Raw genomic sequence first — 18535 nt, forward strand, 5'->3', positions numbered from 1 at the left:
TGGACTGCTTTGCAGAACACCTACACTTGGTCTGCAATAAACAACTGCACCTTCCAGTCGCAGACCGTTTCAACTCCCCCTCCCATTCCTCAAATGACATGTCCATCCTGGGCCTCCTGCATTGCCACAATGATGCCACCCATTTCTCTCATTTGCTGATCTTGACTGAATGTCACATACCCGTCAAAAGTGATTACACTGAGGAATTTGATGGCAACATAAATGTATTTAACACTATCTCCAATATTATCAATGGCTCTAATTCCAGTTAACTTGCTAGCTGTGCCACTGAGTCAGTGAAGGCTTTAATTGCATGTACAGTTCTTGTTGCATTCATGACAAGCCACATGGCTGAAATCAGAATTTATTAAATCTTTTCAATCTCATACCTGTATTGCCCTGATTGATACTTTGCTTGATTGAAGTTGGGAGAGGAAATTGGCAAGTAATAGATAGGATATAAGTAACCCGATCTGGATGGCTTCCACCCAGTGTTTTTTTGACAAGGAGGATGCAGATTAGAAGATTTGCCTTAATCTTCCTCGAGACAGGCAAGGTACCAGAGGATTGAGATGTAGTAACTGTGATCCCTTCAGGAACAAAAACAAAAATTGCTGGAAAAGCTCAGCAGGACTGGCAGCATCTGTGAAGAAAAAAAATCAGAGCTAATGTTTCAGGTGCAGTGACCCTTCCTCAGCACTTTGGTGATGAAACTGTGGAAGGACAACCCTGGTAACAGTTGGCTCGTTAGTTTAACATCACTGGTGGGTAAGATTTTAGGAAAAAACTGATCAATGGGTTAAAAATAATAAGTAGTTCCTTCTCTCCCCTGCGTTATACTATTTGTTACAGTTTTGCAGACCTGTCATTACAGCTAAGTTTCTCTGTTCTCACTTTTGCATTACGCTAATGCATCCTGAAGAGAAAGATAATATGCACGTATCAGCATAATTGACTTCTAAATGAAAAATACAAAAGAGGGTCATAATTTTAAATTTCATGACCTTAGCAAGTATTGACTACTTTGCAATACTGCATTCAGTTCTGGTCTCTCTGCTTTCGGAAAGAAGTTTATCAGCTTGAAGGGGTGCAGAAAAGGTTTGCAAGGATGTTGCTGGCTTTGGAGGGTTTGAGCTATATAGAGTGGCAGAATAGGCTGTTTTCCCAGGAACTTTGGAGACTGAGGCGTGACCTTATCGAGATTTATTAAAATTATGAGGGGCATGGATAAGGTGAATAGACAAGGTCTTTTTCTCAGGTTATAGGAGTCCAAAACCAGAGGGCTTAGGTTTAAGGCAGGAGGGGAAAGATATAAAAGGGACCTAATGTGCAACTTTTGAACACAGAAGTTGGTGCTTGTAAGGAGTAAGCTGCCAGAGGAAGCGGTGGAGGCTGGTACAACTACAACATTTAAAAGGCATCTGACGGGCTCATGAATAGGCAAGGTTTATGGGCCAAATGCTGGCAAAGAGAACTAGATTTACTTAGGATATCTAGTTGGCGTGGATGAAGTGGACCAAAGGGTCTGTTTCTATGCTGTACTTCTTTATGATTCTATGACTCTCAATATTGATGGGAAGCTGCATTAATCTTCTTTAAATACTGCCACAGCATATTTGACAGAAAACTGAGAGACTGGCCGGGCCTGTGTTTGTTGCCTCATCCAACAGACAGGTCCTCCAATAGTGCAAAATGTCACTGATTAGAGATGTCGGATTCAGGGATGAACATGCTACTATTGACCAATAAATAACATAAGGGCAAAAATGATCAGATTATCCCAAACAGAGCTAAAGTCCATTGCCTATTGACACAAGTTTTAATCATTTCTGGTCTTTCACTACATTTGCTGAGGGATGGAAATAAGAAATACAGTCAAGTTTCCACAAATTTTAACTAAAGAAAAGCAAAACACAACTTGTTTTAACACAACGCATAAACTAAACAGATACAATGGCACACAATTTATTTCAGATTGCTGATTGAATCAAATTAATCAGTCAGGTGTTAATTATTCCATAATAAAGATTTGTTGATTCACAAAATAACTTGAAATTGGGAAATCGTCAACAGAATAAAAACCAAAAGCTGACAGTAGCTTTGAAATAAGCTCAAAATGGTCAACAGCTGAGAAAGACAGAGAAATTGTGTTTAGCAGACATTAAAAACTAGGCCATCACAAGTCATTTATTTATGACAGCAGTACATGATGCAGGATTATTACAAAGAAGTTGGGGACTTCATGTTAAGCGAAGAACTCCCTCTGTTGAAATGATATCTCAGTCTCTATTTCAGCACAACATTTGCTGAGTCAGCGCTAGCCATATTGTTCTGAACTCACCACTGTGAAGAATTAACCTCCTCATGGAAGTTTACATCTGTGAACAAGACCCCTGAGTCTGATAATCAGTCCTGTTCAAAATCTAAGAATTTAAAATCTAGTCAGTTCTTCACAGAGGTGTTGACAGAAGATATTTCATCTGTTTTCCCATAATTTCAGCTACATGGTGCAAATTTGTGAGAAGCTGGTAAAGATTGTGTGAACCACAAGCTATTTCTCCCCAGGAGACTAAGTATTTTCTCTATTACTACTAATCAAAGTGTTTTCTCTTTATTTTTTCCTTATTTCTCTGTTGCAGAGTGTCACTATTTCATATCACCAGTTTTCCATGGGTGTAATTTAACAGTTCAACATTTGACTGTACCTATCCGCTAAAATTGCTGAAACTGAATCATTACAAGGCTCAATGAATGTAACTTACTTCTCTTCCTTGGTTTTGCAAATGCTGTAAATATTCTTCTGTTTCCTGCGTGCCAATTGGGCCTTTACCCTTTCTCTGCAGCTAATGTATACGCGAGGAAACTAATCTTCAAAGGATCCTAACAGAGCTTACTGTTTAGTTATATCCTGTTAGTCTGTAGTAATAGGAAAATATCTGTCATTTAAGCTCTGGATTGTCAACCATTCACAGCTTGAAGTTGGGGTATAGTGCTGCTCGCAATCCTCCCATCTACTTTTCTGGCAACAAAAACCGGATTGGGTAAGCAACCTGTGGTTGAGAATCCTCTATTCAGTACGAGGGCCTGTCTAATTATCAATAGTAGAGGTTAGATTGCTGGCAAGTCTTAAAAAGAGGAGGCACTTGTTTTATGTTACGAGGGGTAGTTTATTGCTTAATAGCATGGTGCTGTATTGTAGTGCATTGGTAGTGTTCCAAGCCCGGACTGGGAAACCTGGAATTCAAGTCCAACCTGCTCCAGAGGTGTGCAATAACATCCCTGAATAGGTTGATTAGGAAAATATAGGTTAATTAAAAAATGCATGATGGCAATGAACACAACTTACATTGATAAGTTAGGCATAATTAGCGAAGAACGTCAGGAGATGTATTGCATACACTGTCTCCATCAGGACCTTGATCTGGACTGAAAAGCAAAGAATGGCTGGAAATCAGAAATTGATGGGAAGACTGTGGAGAGAAAACAGTTTTAGGTTCAGTAACACTTCTTCAGAATAGTGCCTGACTGCCTGATTCTACTCCTAAAGACTGTATGATATCATCGTCTTGGGTGGGTCTTAATGCAACTTCAAATTAAATCGTTCAGAGCAAAAATATATTTATAAAATATATGATCACAGATTAATATAATACATATAATTATATAATACTTAAATATATTTACATAACAATATAAAGTGACAAGAAATGAATGACCGAGAGAGCCATGAGCTCCCCTGATCTGTTGTACTGAGGTTGGGAGATGCTTTTGTGTGTTGGTGCAGCTACAAAAAAAGATATAGATGAGTAGCAAATGGTAGTTGTGAATCACTATCAGAGAACATGGAGATTGTCACATCCTTGACTGTGCTCAGTCAAGTCTACAAGGCCAATATTTAGGTGACATATATTTCTAAAGTTCTCAGGCATTATCAGCTGGGCATTTACTTGAACACAATCTTGTAAATTAATTTATTCCATTATACCATGTGACTGGAAGGCTGTCATTTACAGCACCCCATGTATCAATATCTGATGCTAGTAGGTGTGCTGAACTAGAATGTGCAACATGAAATGCTGTGTAAATTTTATGTTGGACAGATACAACTGCACTTTGTCTCCTCTGCATGAGTCACTTACACTTAACCAGGAAGTCAGTTGCAAAGATGAATAGAGTTACAGTTAAGAAAAATGATATATTTGAAATTCCTCCCGGTGACTCATTGCTTAAGAACAGTTTGTGTATTGAGGTCAAGTCAGCCCCCTGGTCTGAGCATCACTGGTGGAGCTGGACTATGAAATGGTCTGGGAGAGTGTCAATGATCAGAATCTGCCATGGTTCCCACTTCCCAAAATGCAAAAGAGAATCATTCATAAGCACACCACTAGCCTCTGCTGATGTCACCTGATCAGCAATGGCCACTGAGTATCATGGAATGATATGATGCAGAAGGAGGCCGTTTAACTAATCATGCCCATGCAAGCTCTTTGCTCAGGAAATCTGTTTAATTCTATTCTTCTGCTCTTTCTCAATGTTCCATCAAAGCATTTATCTAATTCTTTTTCAAACATTGCTATTGTATGTGTTTCTATCACCCTTCAGATAGGGCATTCATCATAAAACTATTTCTTCATGTTAACTCTGGCTCAAAAACCAATGGTTTTCAACTCTTTTGACATGATAACTAGTTTCTTCTGCTTGTTGACTCTTCAATGCAGTTCCTGATGTTGAATACCTGTACTATGTCTTCCATTAATCTTCTCTGCTGTCAGGACGTGGAGGTGCTAATATTGGACAGGGTTGGACAGTCAGAAGTCACACAACACCAGGTTATAGTCCAACACATTTATTTGGAATCACAAACTTTTGGAGCAGTGCTCCTTCCTCAGGTGATCTTTTAAAGAGAAAAAGTCTGTAACAACTGCAATCTCCAAAATAGTCTGTGTTAGTTAGAGAAAGTGGTCACTTCCCCTGACGAGGGAGCAGCTCTCTGAAAGCTTGTGATTTCAAATAAACCTGTTGAACTATAACCTGGTGTCATGTGACTTCTGACTTTGTCAGGGGAATAGGTCACTTGCATAGTTTCTCAATCTAACTGAAGCCCCTCAGCCCTGGTAATTCCAGTAAAGCTCCTCTGCATTGTCTCTAAGGCCTTGACGTCCTTTCTAAAGTATGCTGCTGGAATTGAAATTTTATTTAGGGTTTACAACCTTAGAGTAGAGATTGAGGTGAAAAGTTGAATGTATTAGGAACATTGTGTAGAAATGAAAAAATGCACTGACATTATCTAGCAACAAAGTGCCCAAAAACACAGAGAGATAGAAAGTCAGAACAATAGAAAGATAAAGTATTTTGATCTCTGTCAAAGAGTAGAGCTGGATGAACACAGCAGGCCAAGAAGATGCTGCTTGGCCTGCTGTGTTCATCCAGCTACACACCTTGTTATGAGAGATAATGGGAACTGCAGATGCTGGACAATCCAAGATAATAAACTGTGAAGCTGGATGAACACAGCAGGCCAAGCAGCATCTCAGGAGCACACACCTTGTTATCTCAGATTCTGCCGCATCTGCAGTTCCTACTATCACTGATCTCTGTCAAAAGCAGATCATTCAGAGAGAAAAGGCCTATAACAACTGCAATCTCTGAACTAGTCAGAACAGAATAGAATAAGTCTTGAGTCAGTGTCTTAATGTCAGTTAGAGAAATGCTTCAGGAACTGAAGACTATGGAAGGGATGTTTAAGGAACCATTTGAAGAAATTTGCAACAAACAACTGCACCTCCCAGTCGCAAACCATTTCCACTCCCCCTCCCGTTCTCTAGATGACATGTCCATCATGGGCCTCCTGCAGTGCCACAACGATGCCACCCGAAGTTTGCAGGAACAGCAACTCATATTCTGCCTGGGAACCCTGCAGCCATATGGTATCAATGTGGACTTCACCAGTTTCAAAATTCCCCTTCCCCCACTGTATCCCTAAACCAGCCCAGTTCGTCCCCTCCCCCCACTGCACCACACAACCAGCCCAGCTCTTCCCCCCCACCCACTGCATCCCAAAACCAGTCCAACCTGTCTCTGCCTCCCTAACCTGTTCTTCCTCTCACCCAGCCCTTCCTCCCACCCCAAGCTGCACCCCCATCTACCTACTAACCTCATCCCACCTCCTTGACCCGTCCGTCTTCCCTGGACTAACCTATCCCCTCCTTACCTCCCCACCTATACTCTCTCCACCTATCTTCTTTTCTCTCCATCTTTGGTCCGCCTCCCCCTCTCTCCCTATTTATTCCAGTTCCCTCTCCCCATCCCCCTCTCTGATGAAGGGTCTAGGCCTGAAACGTCAGCTTTTGTGCTCCTGAGATGCTGCTTGGCCTGCTGTGTTCATCCAGCCTCACATTTTATTATCTTATATTTGAAGAAATTGTTGAGCGATACTTGCAGTTTGTTGACAGTTCTCAGAAAGAGGAATTAACTAAATAAATGGAGTGATTGCAGAAATTTTTCAAACAGGAACCAATTCTGTGAACTGAAGTGTACTTGAAAATGAGGACATGGATGACCCTTCACTGAGGATTCAGCTCTGTAAACACGTTTGCGAGATTGGAAAGGTTGAATTACTCTTTCTAATGCTTGTCACCAAAGAATTTAAGATAGTTCTTGTATAGTGCCAAATGATTTGTGCTTTTTTTGGTGTAATTAACTTTGATGTTTTTTTAAAAAGTACATTGACAGTCTCTTGTGAAGTTATTCGGTGAATGACCGCCAGGGTATAAAAATAATATCTTTTGTCTATCGATGCACTCACTTTGGAATCTGACTTGCACAGTACAGCCATTGGCTGTAATCATAGCAAAGCATTATCTTGAGGGTGAGGTGGGGGTTACTTCATAGAGCATGTCATCAAAGACCATGTCTGAAGAATCCCCACAGTGTGGAAAGAGGCCATTTGGCCCACAAGTCTACACTGACTCTCTGAAGAGCATTTCACCCAGACTTACTGCCCTACCCTATCTCTGTAACCCTGCATTTCCCATGCCCAAACCATCTAACCTTCAGACTGTGGGAGAAAACCTTGGCATCCAGAGGAAATCCATGTAGACGATGTGCAAACTCCATACAGACAGTTGCCCAAGGCTGGATTGAACCTGGGTCACTAGCGCTGTGTGGCAGCAGTCCTAACCACTAAGCCACTACTGCACCTCTAAATAATCTCTTTCCTGTCTTTATTGACACATAAGGGTATCTGCATCTCGAGCAGAAAACCAGATAATTGTTGAAAGAACAAGAACCCTGGCTGTTTTTCTGCTCCCTTGCCCAAGCCACTGAATAACATCTCTATCACAGGCACAGCTGATCACAGGCATAACTCAATATGCAGAGATCAAATCTGGGATGTCATTGGCCTGTACTCAGCTGGCTCAACTACGCAATTGGATGAATTGGCTGGACTGATTAAAGCAGCTTCCAAATTACCTGGAAGCTTCTTGCAAACACTTTGTTATCTCCAGTATATACAGGGAGGCCACAAGGCACCAATATATTCTCACATACAGTCAGTGAACAGCATGTTTTTTTTTATTTATGAATGAAAATCTATGAATCAAAATTAAAGGAACAAAAATTGACCATGAGCAATTTGGGTGAAACAGCATTCAGAATGAATCAGAGATAATGGGAACTGCAGATGCTGGAGATTCCAAGATAATAAAATGTGAGGCTGGATGAACACAGCAGGCCAAGCAGCATCTCAGGAGCACAAAAGCTGACGTTTCGGGCCTAGACCCTTCATCAGAGAGGGGGATGGGGGGAGGGAACTGGAATAAATAGGGAGAGAGGGGGAGGCGGACCGAAGATGGAGAGCAAAGAAGATAGGTGGAGAGGGTGTAGGTGGGGAGGTAGGGAGGGGATAGGTCAGTCCAGGGAAGACGGACAGGTCAAGGAGGTGGGATGAGGTTAGTAGGTAGCTGGGGGTGCGGCTGGGGGTGGGAGGAAGGGATGGGTGAGAGGAAGAACCGGTTAGGGAGGCAGAGACAGGTTGGACTGGTTTTGGGATGCAGTGGGTGGGGGGGAAGAGCTGGGCTGGTTGTGTGGTGCAGTGGGGGGAGGGGATGAACTGGGCTGGTTTAGGGATGCAGTGGGGGAAGGGGAGATTTTGAAACTGGTGAAGTCCACATTGATACCATATGGCTGCAGGGTTCCCAGGCGGAATATGAGTTGCTGTTCCTGCAACCTTCGGGTGGCATCATTGTGGCAGTGCAGGAGGCCCATGATGGACATGTCATCAAGAGAATGGGAGGGGGAGTGGAAATGGTTTGCGACTGGGAGGTGCAGTTGTTTGTTGCGAACTGAGCGGAGGTGTTCTGCAAAGCGGTCCCCAAGCCTCCGCTTGGTTTCCCCAATGTAGAGAAAGCCGCACCGGGTACAGTGGATGCAGTATACCACATTGGCAGATGTGCAGGTGAACCTCTGCTTAATGTGGAATGTGGAATGTGGTATCAATGTGGACTTCACCAGTTTCAAAATCTCCCCTTCCCCCACTGCATCCCTAAACCAGCCCAGTTCATCCCCTCCCCCCACTGCACCACACAACCAGCCCAGCTCTTCCCCCCCACCCACTGCATCCCAAAACCAGTCCAACCTGTCTCTGCCTCCCTAACCGGTTCTTCCTCTCACCCATCCCTTCCTCCCACCCCCAGCCGCACCCCCAGCTACCTACTAACCTCATCCCACCTCCTTGACCTGTCCGTCTTCCCTGGACTGACCTATCCCCTCCCTACCTCCCCACCTACACCCTCTCCACCTATCTTCTTTGCTCTCCATCTTCGGTCCGCCTCCCCCTCTCTCCCTATTTATTCCAGTTCCCTCCCCCCATCCCCCTCTCTGATGAAGGGTCTAGGCCCGAAACGTCAGCTTTTGTGCTCCTGAGATGCTGCTTGGCCTGCTGTGTTCATCCAGCCTCACATTTTATTATTTCAGAATGAATCAGCCAGTTTTGGATATCACACATTGCAAATAACTCTGATAAAGACTGGCATTCTATCTTCGTCTCTTTCTATCATATTTGCCTCTGACAAAATTATCAGAGGACCTGGCACTGAGGGGGTCGGAACAATGACAATTGCATTGAAAAGCTGAATTAATGAACACAATCAAAGCTGAATCACTCTGAGTTAAATTATCTAATTCTTTAATGTCAGTTCAGCTTCTCAAAACAGCTGACCTCTGGAAATCTGTCTAAAACCAGGTTTCCTGATAATGTCAATGTATTCAATATTCAGATATATGTGCCCTCAAAATGCTAAAATGCTGATAAATGAAACTAGGATTGATTGTGAGCAATAAATATTCAGTGTTATTTTTAAATGATATATGACCTGGATCAGAATCAGAAACTGAATAAAAACGCAAAGGTGATTCACTGTGTTGCTCGTTCCTTAACTTAGAGACTTTTTGCAGTGTGGTCACGTTGTTCAAAGCTGCTTGGGATCCATTGATATGATTTTAACTTGAACTGACATCTCAGCTGGAGAGAGTGGTTGGCTGATATGGTGCCGAGTCAGTGATTGGGATTTCTGCAGTCAACATCACCATGAACTTAAAGCCAATTCTCTATTTGCACTAAAGCTGCAAACTAGCACTGAACCTGAATGGTCCTATTTTCCTCAGTTAATCCATTTCCTCTAACCACAGTGCAAAGTGTGGAAACTAGATTTGCCTAAATTACAAAGCTCAGAAACTCATGTTAGGGTATCGATAATGAAAGTTACCATGTTTCCCTCTAGCCGTTAGTTCAGGATTTAACAGAAACTGATGTGGACATAAAGTTGATCATTTAACACTTCCTGGCAGGTGAGCTGACGCTGTATGCATGCACACGTAAACGCTTGAACATCCCATGTGTCACGAGAGCATGTGGATTGCAGCCTGATAACACAAATGGAGCTGTTAATTCTCCCTGACCACAACCCCAGACTTTCCAAGTGGAGGGAAAAGTGATCAACTTGGCATACGTCACAAGTTTGGAACAATTATCACGATTAGCCTGTATGGCATGGTGACCCAGTGGTTTGCACTGCCGTCTTACAACGCCAGGGGCCTGGATTCGATTCTAGCCTTGTGTGACGGTCTGTGTGGAATTTGCGTGTGCTTCTCGTGTCTGTGTTTGTTTCCTCTGGGTGCTCTGGTTTTTGTCCACATCCAAAGATGTGCAGGCTAGGTGGATCATCAATGAGAAATTACTCAGTGTCCAGGGATGTGCAGGTTAGGTGGATTAGCCATGGGAAATGCAGGATTACAGAGATAGAGTAAGGGAGTGGGTCCAAGTGGGATGCTCTACTGAGGGTTGGTGTGGACTTGACAGGCTGAATGGCCTGCTTCCAGGAGTTGGGTTTCAATGACAGATTATTTTCATGTAACCTGCTAACTAAAATAAACAATAATAAGCAATAAACCAACCTCCAATTTAGTTCTGGGATTGCATTTTCATATCTCCTTTTGACAAGCTCACTAGAATTGCAATAATTGTTGTTTTAAAAATTTCATGGAGAAAGAGTAGGTAACATTGCAAAACAATCATCTTTACAAACAGAGATAATGGGAACTGCAGATGCTGGAGATTCCAAGATAATAAAATGTGAGGCTGGATGAACACAGCAGGCCAAGCAGCATCTCAGGAGCACAAAAGCTGACGTTTCGGGCCTAGACCCTTCATCAGAGAGGGGGATGGGGGGAGGGAACTGGAATAAATAGGGAGAGAGGGGGAGGCGGACCGAAGATGGAGAGTAAAGAAGATAGGTGGAGAGGGTGTAGGTGGGGAGGTAGGGAGGGGATAGGTCAGTCCAGGGAAGACGGACAGGTCAAGGAGGTGGGATGAGGTTAGTAGGTAGCTGGGGGTGCGGCTTGGGGTGGGAGGAAGGGATGGGTGAGAGGAAGAACCGGTTAGGGAGGCAGAGACAGGTTGGACTGGTTTTGGGATGCAGTGGGTGGGGGGGAGGAGCTGGGCTGGTTGTGTGGTGCAGTGGGGGGAGGGGACGAACTGGGCTGGTTTAGGGATGCAGTGGGGGAAGGGGAGATTTTGAAACTGGTGAAGTCCACATTGATACCATATGGCTGCAGGGTTCCCAGGCGGAATATGAGTTGCTGTTCCTGCAACCTTCGGGTGGCATCATTGTGGCAGTGCAGGAGGCCCATGATGGACATGTCATCAAGAGAATGGGAGGGGGAGTGGAAATGGTTTGCGACTGGGAGGTGCAGTTGTTTGTTGCGAACTGAGCGGAGGTGTTCTGCAAAGCGGTCCCCAAGCCTCCGCTTGGTTTCCCCAATGTAGAGAAAGCCGCACCGGGTACAGTGGATGCAGTATACCACATTGGCAGATGTGCAGGTGAACCTCTGCTTAATGTGGAATGTCATCTTGGGGCCTGGGATGGGGGTGAGGGAGGAGGTGTGGGGACAAGTGTAGCATTTCCTGCGGTTGCAGGGGAAGGTGCCGGGTGTGGTGGGGTTGGAGGGCAGTGTGGAGCGAACAAGGGAGTCACGGAGAGAGTGGTCTCTCCGGAAAGCAGACAGGGGTGGGGATGGAAAAATGTCTTGGGTGGTGGGGTCGGATTGTAAATGGCGGAAGTGTCGGAGGATAATGCGTTGTATCCGGAGGTTGGTAGGGTGGTGTGTGAGAACGAGGGGGATCCTCTTGGGGCGGTTGTGGCGGGGGCGGGGTGTGAGGGATGTGTCGCGGGAAATGCGGGAGACGCGGTCAAGGGCGTTCTCAATCACCGTGGGGGGGAAGTTGCGGTCCTTAAAGAACTTGGACATCTGGGATGTGCGGGAGTGGAATGTCTTATCGTGGGAGCAGATGCGGCGGAGGCGGAGGAATTGGGAATAGGGGATGGAATTTTTGCAGGAGGGTGGGTGGGAGGAGGTGTATTCTAGGTAGCTGTGGGAGTCAGTGGGCTTGAAATGGACATCAGTTACAAGCTGGTTGCCTGAGATGGAGACTGAGAGGTCCAGGAAGGTGAGGGATGTGCTGGAGATGGCCCAGGTGAACTGAAGGTTGGGGTGGAAGGTGTTGGTGAAGTGGATGAACTGTTCGAGCTCCTCTGGGGAGCAAGAGGCGGCGCCGATACAGTCATCAATGTACCGGAGGAAGAGGTGGGGTTTGGGGCATGTGTAGGTGCGGAAGATGGACTGTTCCACGTAACCTACAAAGAGGCAGGCATAGCTGGGGCCCATGCGGGTGCCCATGGCCACCCCCTTAGTCTGTAGGAAGTGGGAGGAGTCAAAAGAGAAGTTGTTGAGTGTGAGGACGAGTTCCGCTAGGCGGATGAGAGTGTCGGTGGAGGGGGCCTGGTCGGGCCTGCGGGACAGGAAGAAGCGGAGGGCCTTGAGGCCATCTCCATGCGGAATGCAGGTGTACAGGGACTGGACGTCCATGGTGAATATGAGGTGTTGGGGGCCAGGGAATTGGAAGTCCTGGAGGAGGTGGAGGGCGTGGGTGGTGTCACGGACATAGGTGGGGAGTTCCTGGACCAAAGGGGAGAAAATGGAGTCCAGATAGGTGGAGATGAGTTCGGTGGGGCAGGAGCAGGCTGAGACGATGGGTCGACCAGGGCAGGCAGGTTTGTGGATTTTGGGAAGGAGATAGAAACGGGCCGTGCGGGGTTGGGGAACAATGAGGTTGGAGGCTGTGGGTGGGAGGTCCCCTGAGGTGATGAGGTCATGAATGGTGTTGGAGATGATGGTTTGGTGCTCGGGTGTGGGGTCATGATCGAGGAGGCGGTAGGAGGTGGTGTCGGAGAGTTGGCGTCTGGCCTCGGCGATGTAGAGGTCAGTACGCCATACTACCACTGCGCCACCCTTGTCTGCGGGTTTGATGGTGAGGTTGGGGTTGGAGCGGAGGGAGCGGAGGGCTGCCCGTTCTGCGGGGGAGAGGTTGGAGTGGGTGAGAGGGGTGGAGAGGTTGAGGCGGTTAATGTCTCGACGGCAGTTGGAGATGAAGAGGTCGAGGGAGGGTAGGAGGCCTGGGGGTGGTGTCCAGGAGGAGGACTTGTGTTGGAAGCGGGTGAAGGGGTCAGTGGAAGGAGGGTTGGGTTCCCGGTTGAAGAAGTAGGCATGCAGGCGAAGACGGCGGAAAAACTGCTCTATGTCCGACCGTGACTGGTATTCGTTGATGTGTGGTTGTAGGGGGACTCTTCCAGGGATGCCTAACCTGAAGAAGTTACCCTCCTCCCTCCGGACCAACCTCAGGGAATCTCTCTCCCATTGCAACTCTCTTGTAATCTCTTCGGCCTTGAAACTGCTCGACCATGTCCTGAAGCAACCCAAAATCCACAAACCTGCCTGCCCTGGTCGACCCATCGTCTCAGCCTGCTCCTGCCCCACCGAACTCATCTCCACCTATCTGGACTCCATTTTCTCCCCTTTGGTCCAGGAACTCCCCACCTATGTCCGTGACACCACCCACGCCCTCCACCTCCTCCAGGACTTCCAATTCCCTGGCCCCCAACACCTCATATTCACCATGGACGTCCAGTCCCTGTACACCTGCATTCCGCATGGAGATGGCCTCAAGGCCCTCCACTTCTTCCTGTCCCGCAGGCCCGACCAGGCCCCCTCCACCGACACTCTCATCCGCCTAGCGGAACTCGTCCTCACACTCAACAACTTCTCTTTTGACTCCTCCCACTTCCTACAGACTAAGGGGGTGGCCATGGGCACCCGCATGGGCCCCAGGTATGCCTGCCTCTTTGTAGGTTACGTGGAACAGTCCATCTTCCGCACCTACACAGGCCCCAAACCCCACCTCTTCCTCCGGTACATTGATGACTGTATCGGCGCCGCCTCTTGCTCCCCAGAGGAGCTCGAACAGTTCATCCACTTCACCAACACCTTCCACCCCAACCTTCAGTTCACCTGGGCCATCTCCAGCACATCCCTCACCTTCCTGGACCTCTCAGTCTCCATCTCAGGCAACCAGCTTGTAACTGATGTCCATTTCAAGCCCACTGACTCCCACAGCTACCTAGAATACACCTCCTCCCACCCACCCTCCTGCAAAAATTCCATCCCCTATTCCCAATTCCTCCGCCTCCGCCGCATCTGCTCCCACGATAAGACATTCCACTCCCGCACATCCCAGATGTCCAAGTTCTTTAAGGACCGCAACTTCCCCCCCACGGTGATTGAGAACGCCCTTGACCGCGTCTCCCGCATTTCCCGCGACACATCCCTCACACCCCGCCCCCGCCACAACCGCCCCAAGAGGATCCCCCTCGTTCTCACACACCACCCTACCAACCTCCGGATACAACGCATTATCCTCCGACACTTCCGCCATTTACAATCCGACCCCACCACCCAAGACATTTTTCCATCCCCACCCCTGTCTGCTTTCCGGAGAGACCACTCTCTCCGTGACTCCCTTGTTCGCTCCACACTGCCCTCCAACCCCACCACACCCGGCACCTTCCCCTGCAACCGCAGGAAATGCTACACTTGTCCCCACACCTCCTCCCTCACCCCCATCCCAGGCCCCAAGATGACATTCCACATTAAGCAGAGGTTCACCTGCACATCTGCCAATGTGGTATACTGCATCCACTGTACCCGGTGCGGCTTTCTCTACATTGGGGAAACCAAGCGGAGGCTTGGGGACCGCTTTGCAGAACACCTCCGCTCAGTTCGCAACAAACAACTGCACCTCCCAGTCGCAAACCATTTCCACTCCCCCTCCCATTCTCTTGATGACATGTCCATCATGGGCCTCCTGCACTGCCACAATGATGCCACCCGAAGGTTGCAGGAACAGCAACTCATATTCCGCCTGGGAACCCTGCAGCCATATGGTATCAATGTGGACTTCACCAGTTTCAAAATCTCCCCTTCCCCCACTGCATCCCTAAACCAGCCCAGTTCGTCCCCTCCCCCCACTGCACCACACAACCAGCCCAGCTCCTCCCCCCCACCCACTGCATCCCAAAACCAGTCCAACCTGTCTCTGCCTCCCTAACCGGTTCTTCCTCTCACCCATCCCTTCCTCCCACCCCAAGCCGCACCCCCAGCTACCTACTGACCTCATCCCACCTCCTTGACCTGTCCGTCTTCCCTGGACTGACCTATCCCCTCCCTACCTCCCCACCTACACCCTCTCCACCTATCTTCTTTACTCTCCATCTTCGGTCCGCCTCCCCCTCTCTCCCTATTTATTCCAGTTCCCTCCCCCCATCCCCCTCTCTGATGAAGGGTCTAGGCCCGAAACGTCAGCTTTTGTGCTCCTGAGATGCTGCTTGGCCTGCTGTGTTCATCCAGCCTCACATTTTATTATCTTTACAAACAGTATAGTTCGTGTCCATTTCTGTTCCGGGATAACAGTTATTAATTATAGTCGTAATGCACACACAATTCTAAATTTTTTTGCTGTTTGCAAACCCATGCTGCTGTGCAACTGCATAACCATGGCTTCTAAGTGGCCAATATTTAGGGGGTAACTCCAGGCAGTCAGTGTCCACAGTATATAGAGGGGCCTTTGGAACTAAGGTCAACCCCACTGTTAACAATTTCTGTTGTTGGAAAATAAAAGCAAGGCATTTAAGCATTAACACCCACACCAAGAATGAGTATCCTGCTTTGGTTAGAATCTCAAAAGATACATGTTTCAACCTAGCTGTTTTACAGATAATGCTTGATTTATTTGTTTTATCTTTCCTTCTAGGTGTCCTCTGGCTGTCTATTGTAGCAGAGATTCTTTACATCCTTTTGCTGGTTGTGGGCCTCAGCCTCATGTGTGTAGAGATCTGTCACTACACAAATGTGATCGATGGCTTGAAACTAAACGCCTTTGCTGCCATCTTCACTGTCCTATCAGGTAATTATTTCATTATTTAGTACCTTTCGCTTGTGAAATGTTGGATTCCAATTTATCTGTAATCCGGGTTTGATGGAGTGATGAAGCTTTGCAGAACTTAAAGTGATATGGTTAAGTCGTTGTACTGAATGTGCTGTTCATAGATTTTAGACTTTAGCACTGAGCATAATCACTCCACAGACAATTAGATAATGAGGACTGAATATCACAGCTCATCCTGCTGATGGTGACACTGGGACTAATGCGCAATTAACAAAAATGACAATGGGGATACATAAAACAGGTTAGTTATATATAACTGGTTAGTGATTAACACAAAATGGCTAATGGGAACACAGTAACAACAGAGTTATTTGAGATTTGTTACAGGTGCGTCCTTATAACTAGGACATTGAGAACCTTCATATAACAGATTACGAAGCAGGTATTTCAATAGCTCACCTGAGCATGTCAGGATTTGAGAAAAAGTTTTAAAATTGGTATGACAACGGGACACTTTTAAAGTTGTAATTCCAGAAGAAGGCTGGTAATAAATTTTGCAACTTTTTAAAAGTGTAGTTACTTTGCAAATGATTAGTTTGTGGGGGAGGTGACAGCATCGATGCAAGTGGGTGTCCCTGACCATTTTTATTCCCCAGTACAACTCATGAAAACTGGCTTGAAGAAGTTACTGGATCTAACAATGTGAGAAATATATATATGCGGCAGGGATAACAAAAACCATTGTGTCCTAGATGATGATGCTTTCAGTGACAGGAGTAATGCTGAAGTTTTACAACTATCTGCTCAGTTAATCTCTAGAGTCCTATATAAGTTGTTGGTTGTCACTTCTAACTCTTTTCAACTACAACAGTGATATCATGGACAGAGTTATATGATTGATTGTTGGTAGAAATAAGCCCACAGCATTACTTTTAAATCTGTCAAGAGCACTGCGTGAGAAGCTTCATGTTTAGAGTCATGATTTGGAAGGTTCTTCACATAGAAAGCAACCAATGTGTTAGCAGGAATGATCTTTGAATCAATAGGACTGGACTTATGTTTTTTTTAAGGATAAGATGTTCCAGAAAATACTCTGGAAGCAGGAGATCAATTGTGAGAAAAACACTTCACCCTGATCTGGTGTAGTGGCTTCAGCTTGTTGCATCTGAGTTGATTGTTGGAATAGTCTGCAGATGTAGTCACTGAAGTGGCGAACCAAGCACTGGCTTTACAGTGTGTTCTCTCTCTCTCTTTCTTTTTCTTCGCTTTGATTAAACATCCTTACCAGGAGTTAAAATCAACAGCTTCAGGGCAAACAAGTAACCAGTCCTATTTTAAATATCCACCTTCGTGCATTTGGATAGCACATTGGCTAAAAATGAGTTAAGATTAAGATTCTGACAATTGTACGTGAAGCCAAGAAAAACATTTGAAACAAATCACTATGGGGTATACCAGCAGAGTCAGTGAAACTACTACATCACAGCAAGAGACTACTTGGTGTATCATGTCTACATCAGTTGTCTGATTAAGCATTTCACTTTGTGACATCCTGCTGCATTCTCCCTGTAATCCTGCACATTGTTCCTTTCTTTTGAAAATAAGTCAATCTTCCTTTTGAATACATGGATTGAGTCTGCCCCAACTATACTTAGGCAGCGCAGTACAGACCCTAACCGTGCACTGGATGAGAAATATTGCTTTTACGTATTTTGCTACTTGCTTTAAATCCATGTGAACTTCTTCTCTATCCTTTCATGAGCAGAAAGAAATTCTGCTAATCAAGTTCTGCCCAGACCTGAATGCCACTGTCAAATTTCCTCTCTGGCTTTGTCTTTCCAAAGAAAACAATACAAATCTCTCAAATCTGATTTCCACCTGCAAGATGGTAAAAGGCATTTTAACAGCTCTCTGAATAGGTGGTACAATGTTAACATTAGTGTAAAACAATATCAATATTATCCATTATCAGTTTGTATATGGATAAGTCTGTCAATATTTATCAGGAAAGAGTTGTTGGCTGGCATGTTGCTCCATCCAATGGGGAAGGTGCAGGATGACTTGCCCCAATGTTGCCAGGAGTTTCAATGTGGACCTTTAAAGATTGCGGTTGGGTTATAGAAACATAGAAGGTGGGTGCAGGAGGAGTCCATTCGGCTCTTTGAGCCTGCTCCACCATTCATCACAATCATGGCTGATCATCCAAATCAATAGCCTAATCCTGCTTTCTCCCCATAACCCTTGAACCCATTCGCCCCAAGTGCTGTATCTAGCCACCTCTTGAATACATTCAATGTTACGGCATCAACTACTTCCTGTGGTAAGGAATTCCACAAGCTCATTCAGATGTAGACAGGAGACAGAGAGTAGTAGTGGAAGGAGGTTTCTCAAATTGGAGACCTATGACCAGTGGAGTTCTACAGGGATCTGTGCTGTGCTGTTGTTTTGTGACATACGTAAATGATCTGGAGGAAGGTGTAGGTGGTCTGATTAGCAAGTTTGCTGAGGACACGAAGATTGGTGGGGTGGCAGGTAGTGAAGGGGACTGTCAGAGATTACAGCAGAATATAGTTAGTTTGGAGAGTTGTGCACATAAATGGCAGATGGAGTTCAATCTGGCAAATGTGAGGTGATGCATTTTGGAAGATCTAATTCAAGAGCAAACTATACAGTAAATGGAAAAGTCCTGGGGAAAAT

The 18535-nt window shown here is 45.9% G+C and overlaps 1 protein-coding gene across 1 annotated transcript in view; it reads left to right on the forward strand.

Moving 5' to 3' along the window:
• The window catches only part of gsg1l2b (gsg1-like 2b), a 144398-nt gene that overhangs the window by 16186 nt on the left and 109677 nt on the right, over window positions 1-18535 (forward strand). The window contains exon 3 of the mRNA XM_048554810.2: window positions 15704-15856. Coding sequence (XP_048410767.1) covers window positions 15704-15856 — 153 coding nt within the window. The remainder of the gene's footprint in view (window positions 1-15703; window positions 15857-18535) is intronic.

Source organism: Stegostoma tigrinum, chromosome 22 (assembly GCF_030684315.1).
Source record: "Stegostoma tigrinum isolate sSteTig4 chromosome 22, sSteTig4.hap1, whole genome shotgun sequence".
Classification (NCBI taxonomy): domain Eukaryota; kingdom Metazoa; phylum Chordata; class Chondrichthyes; order Orectolobiformes; family Stegostomatidae; genus Stegostoma; species Stegostoma tigrinum.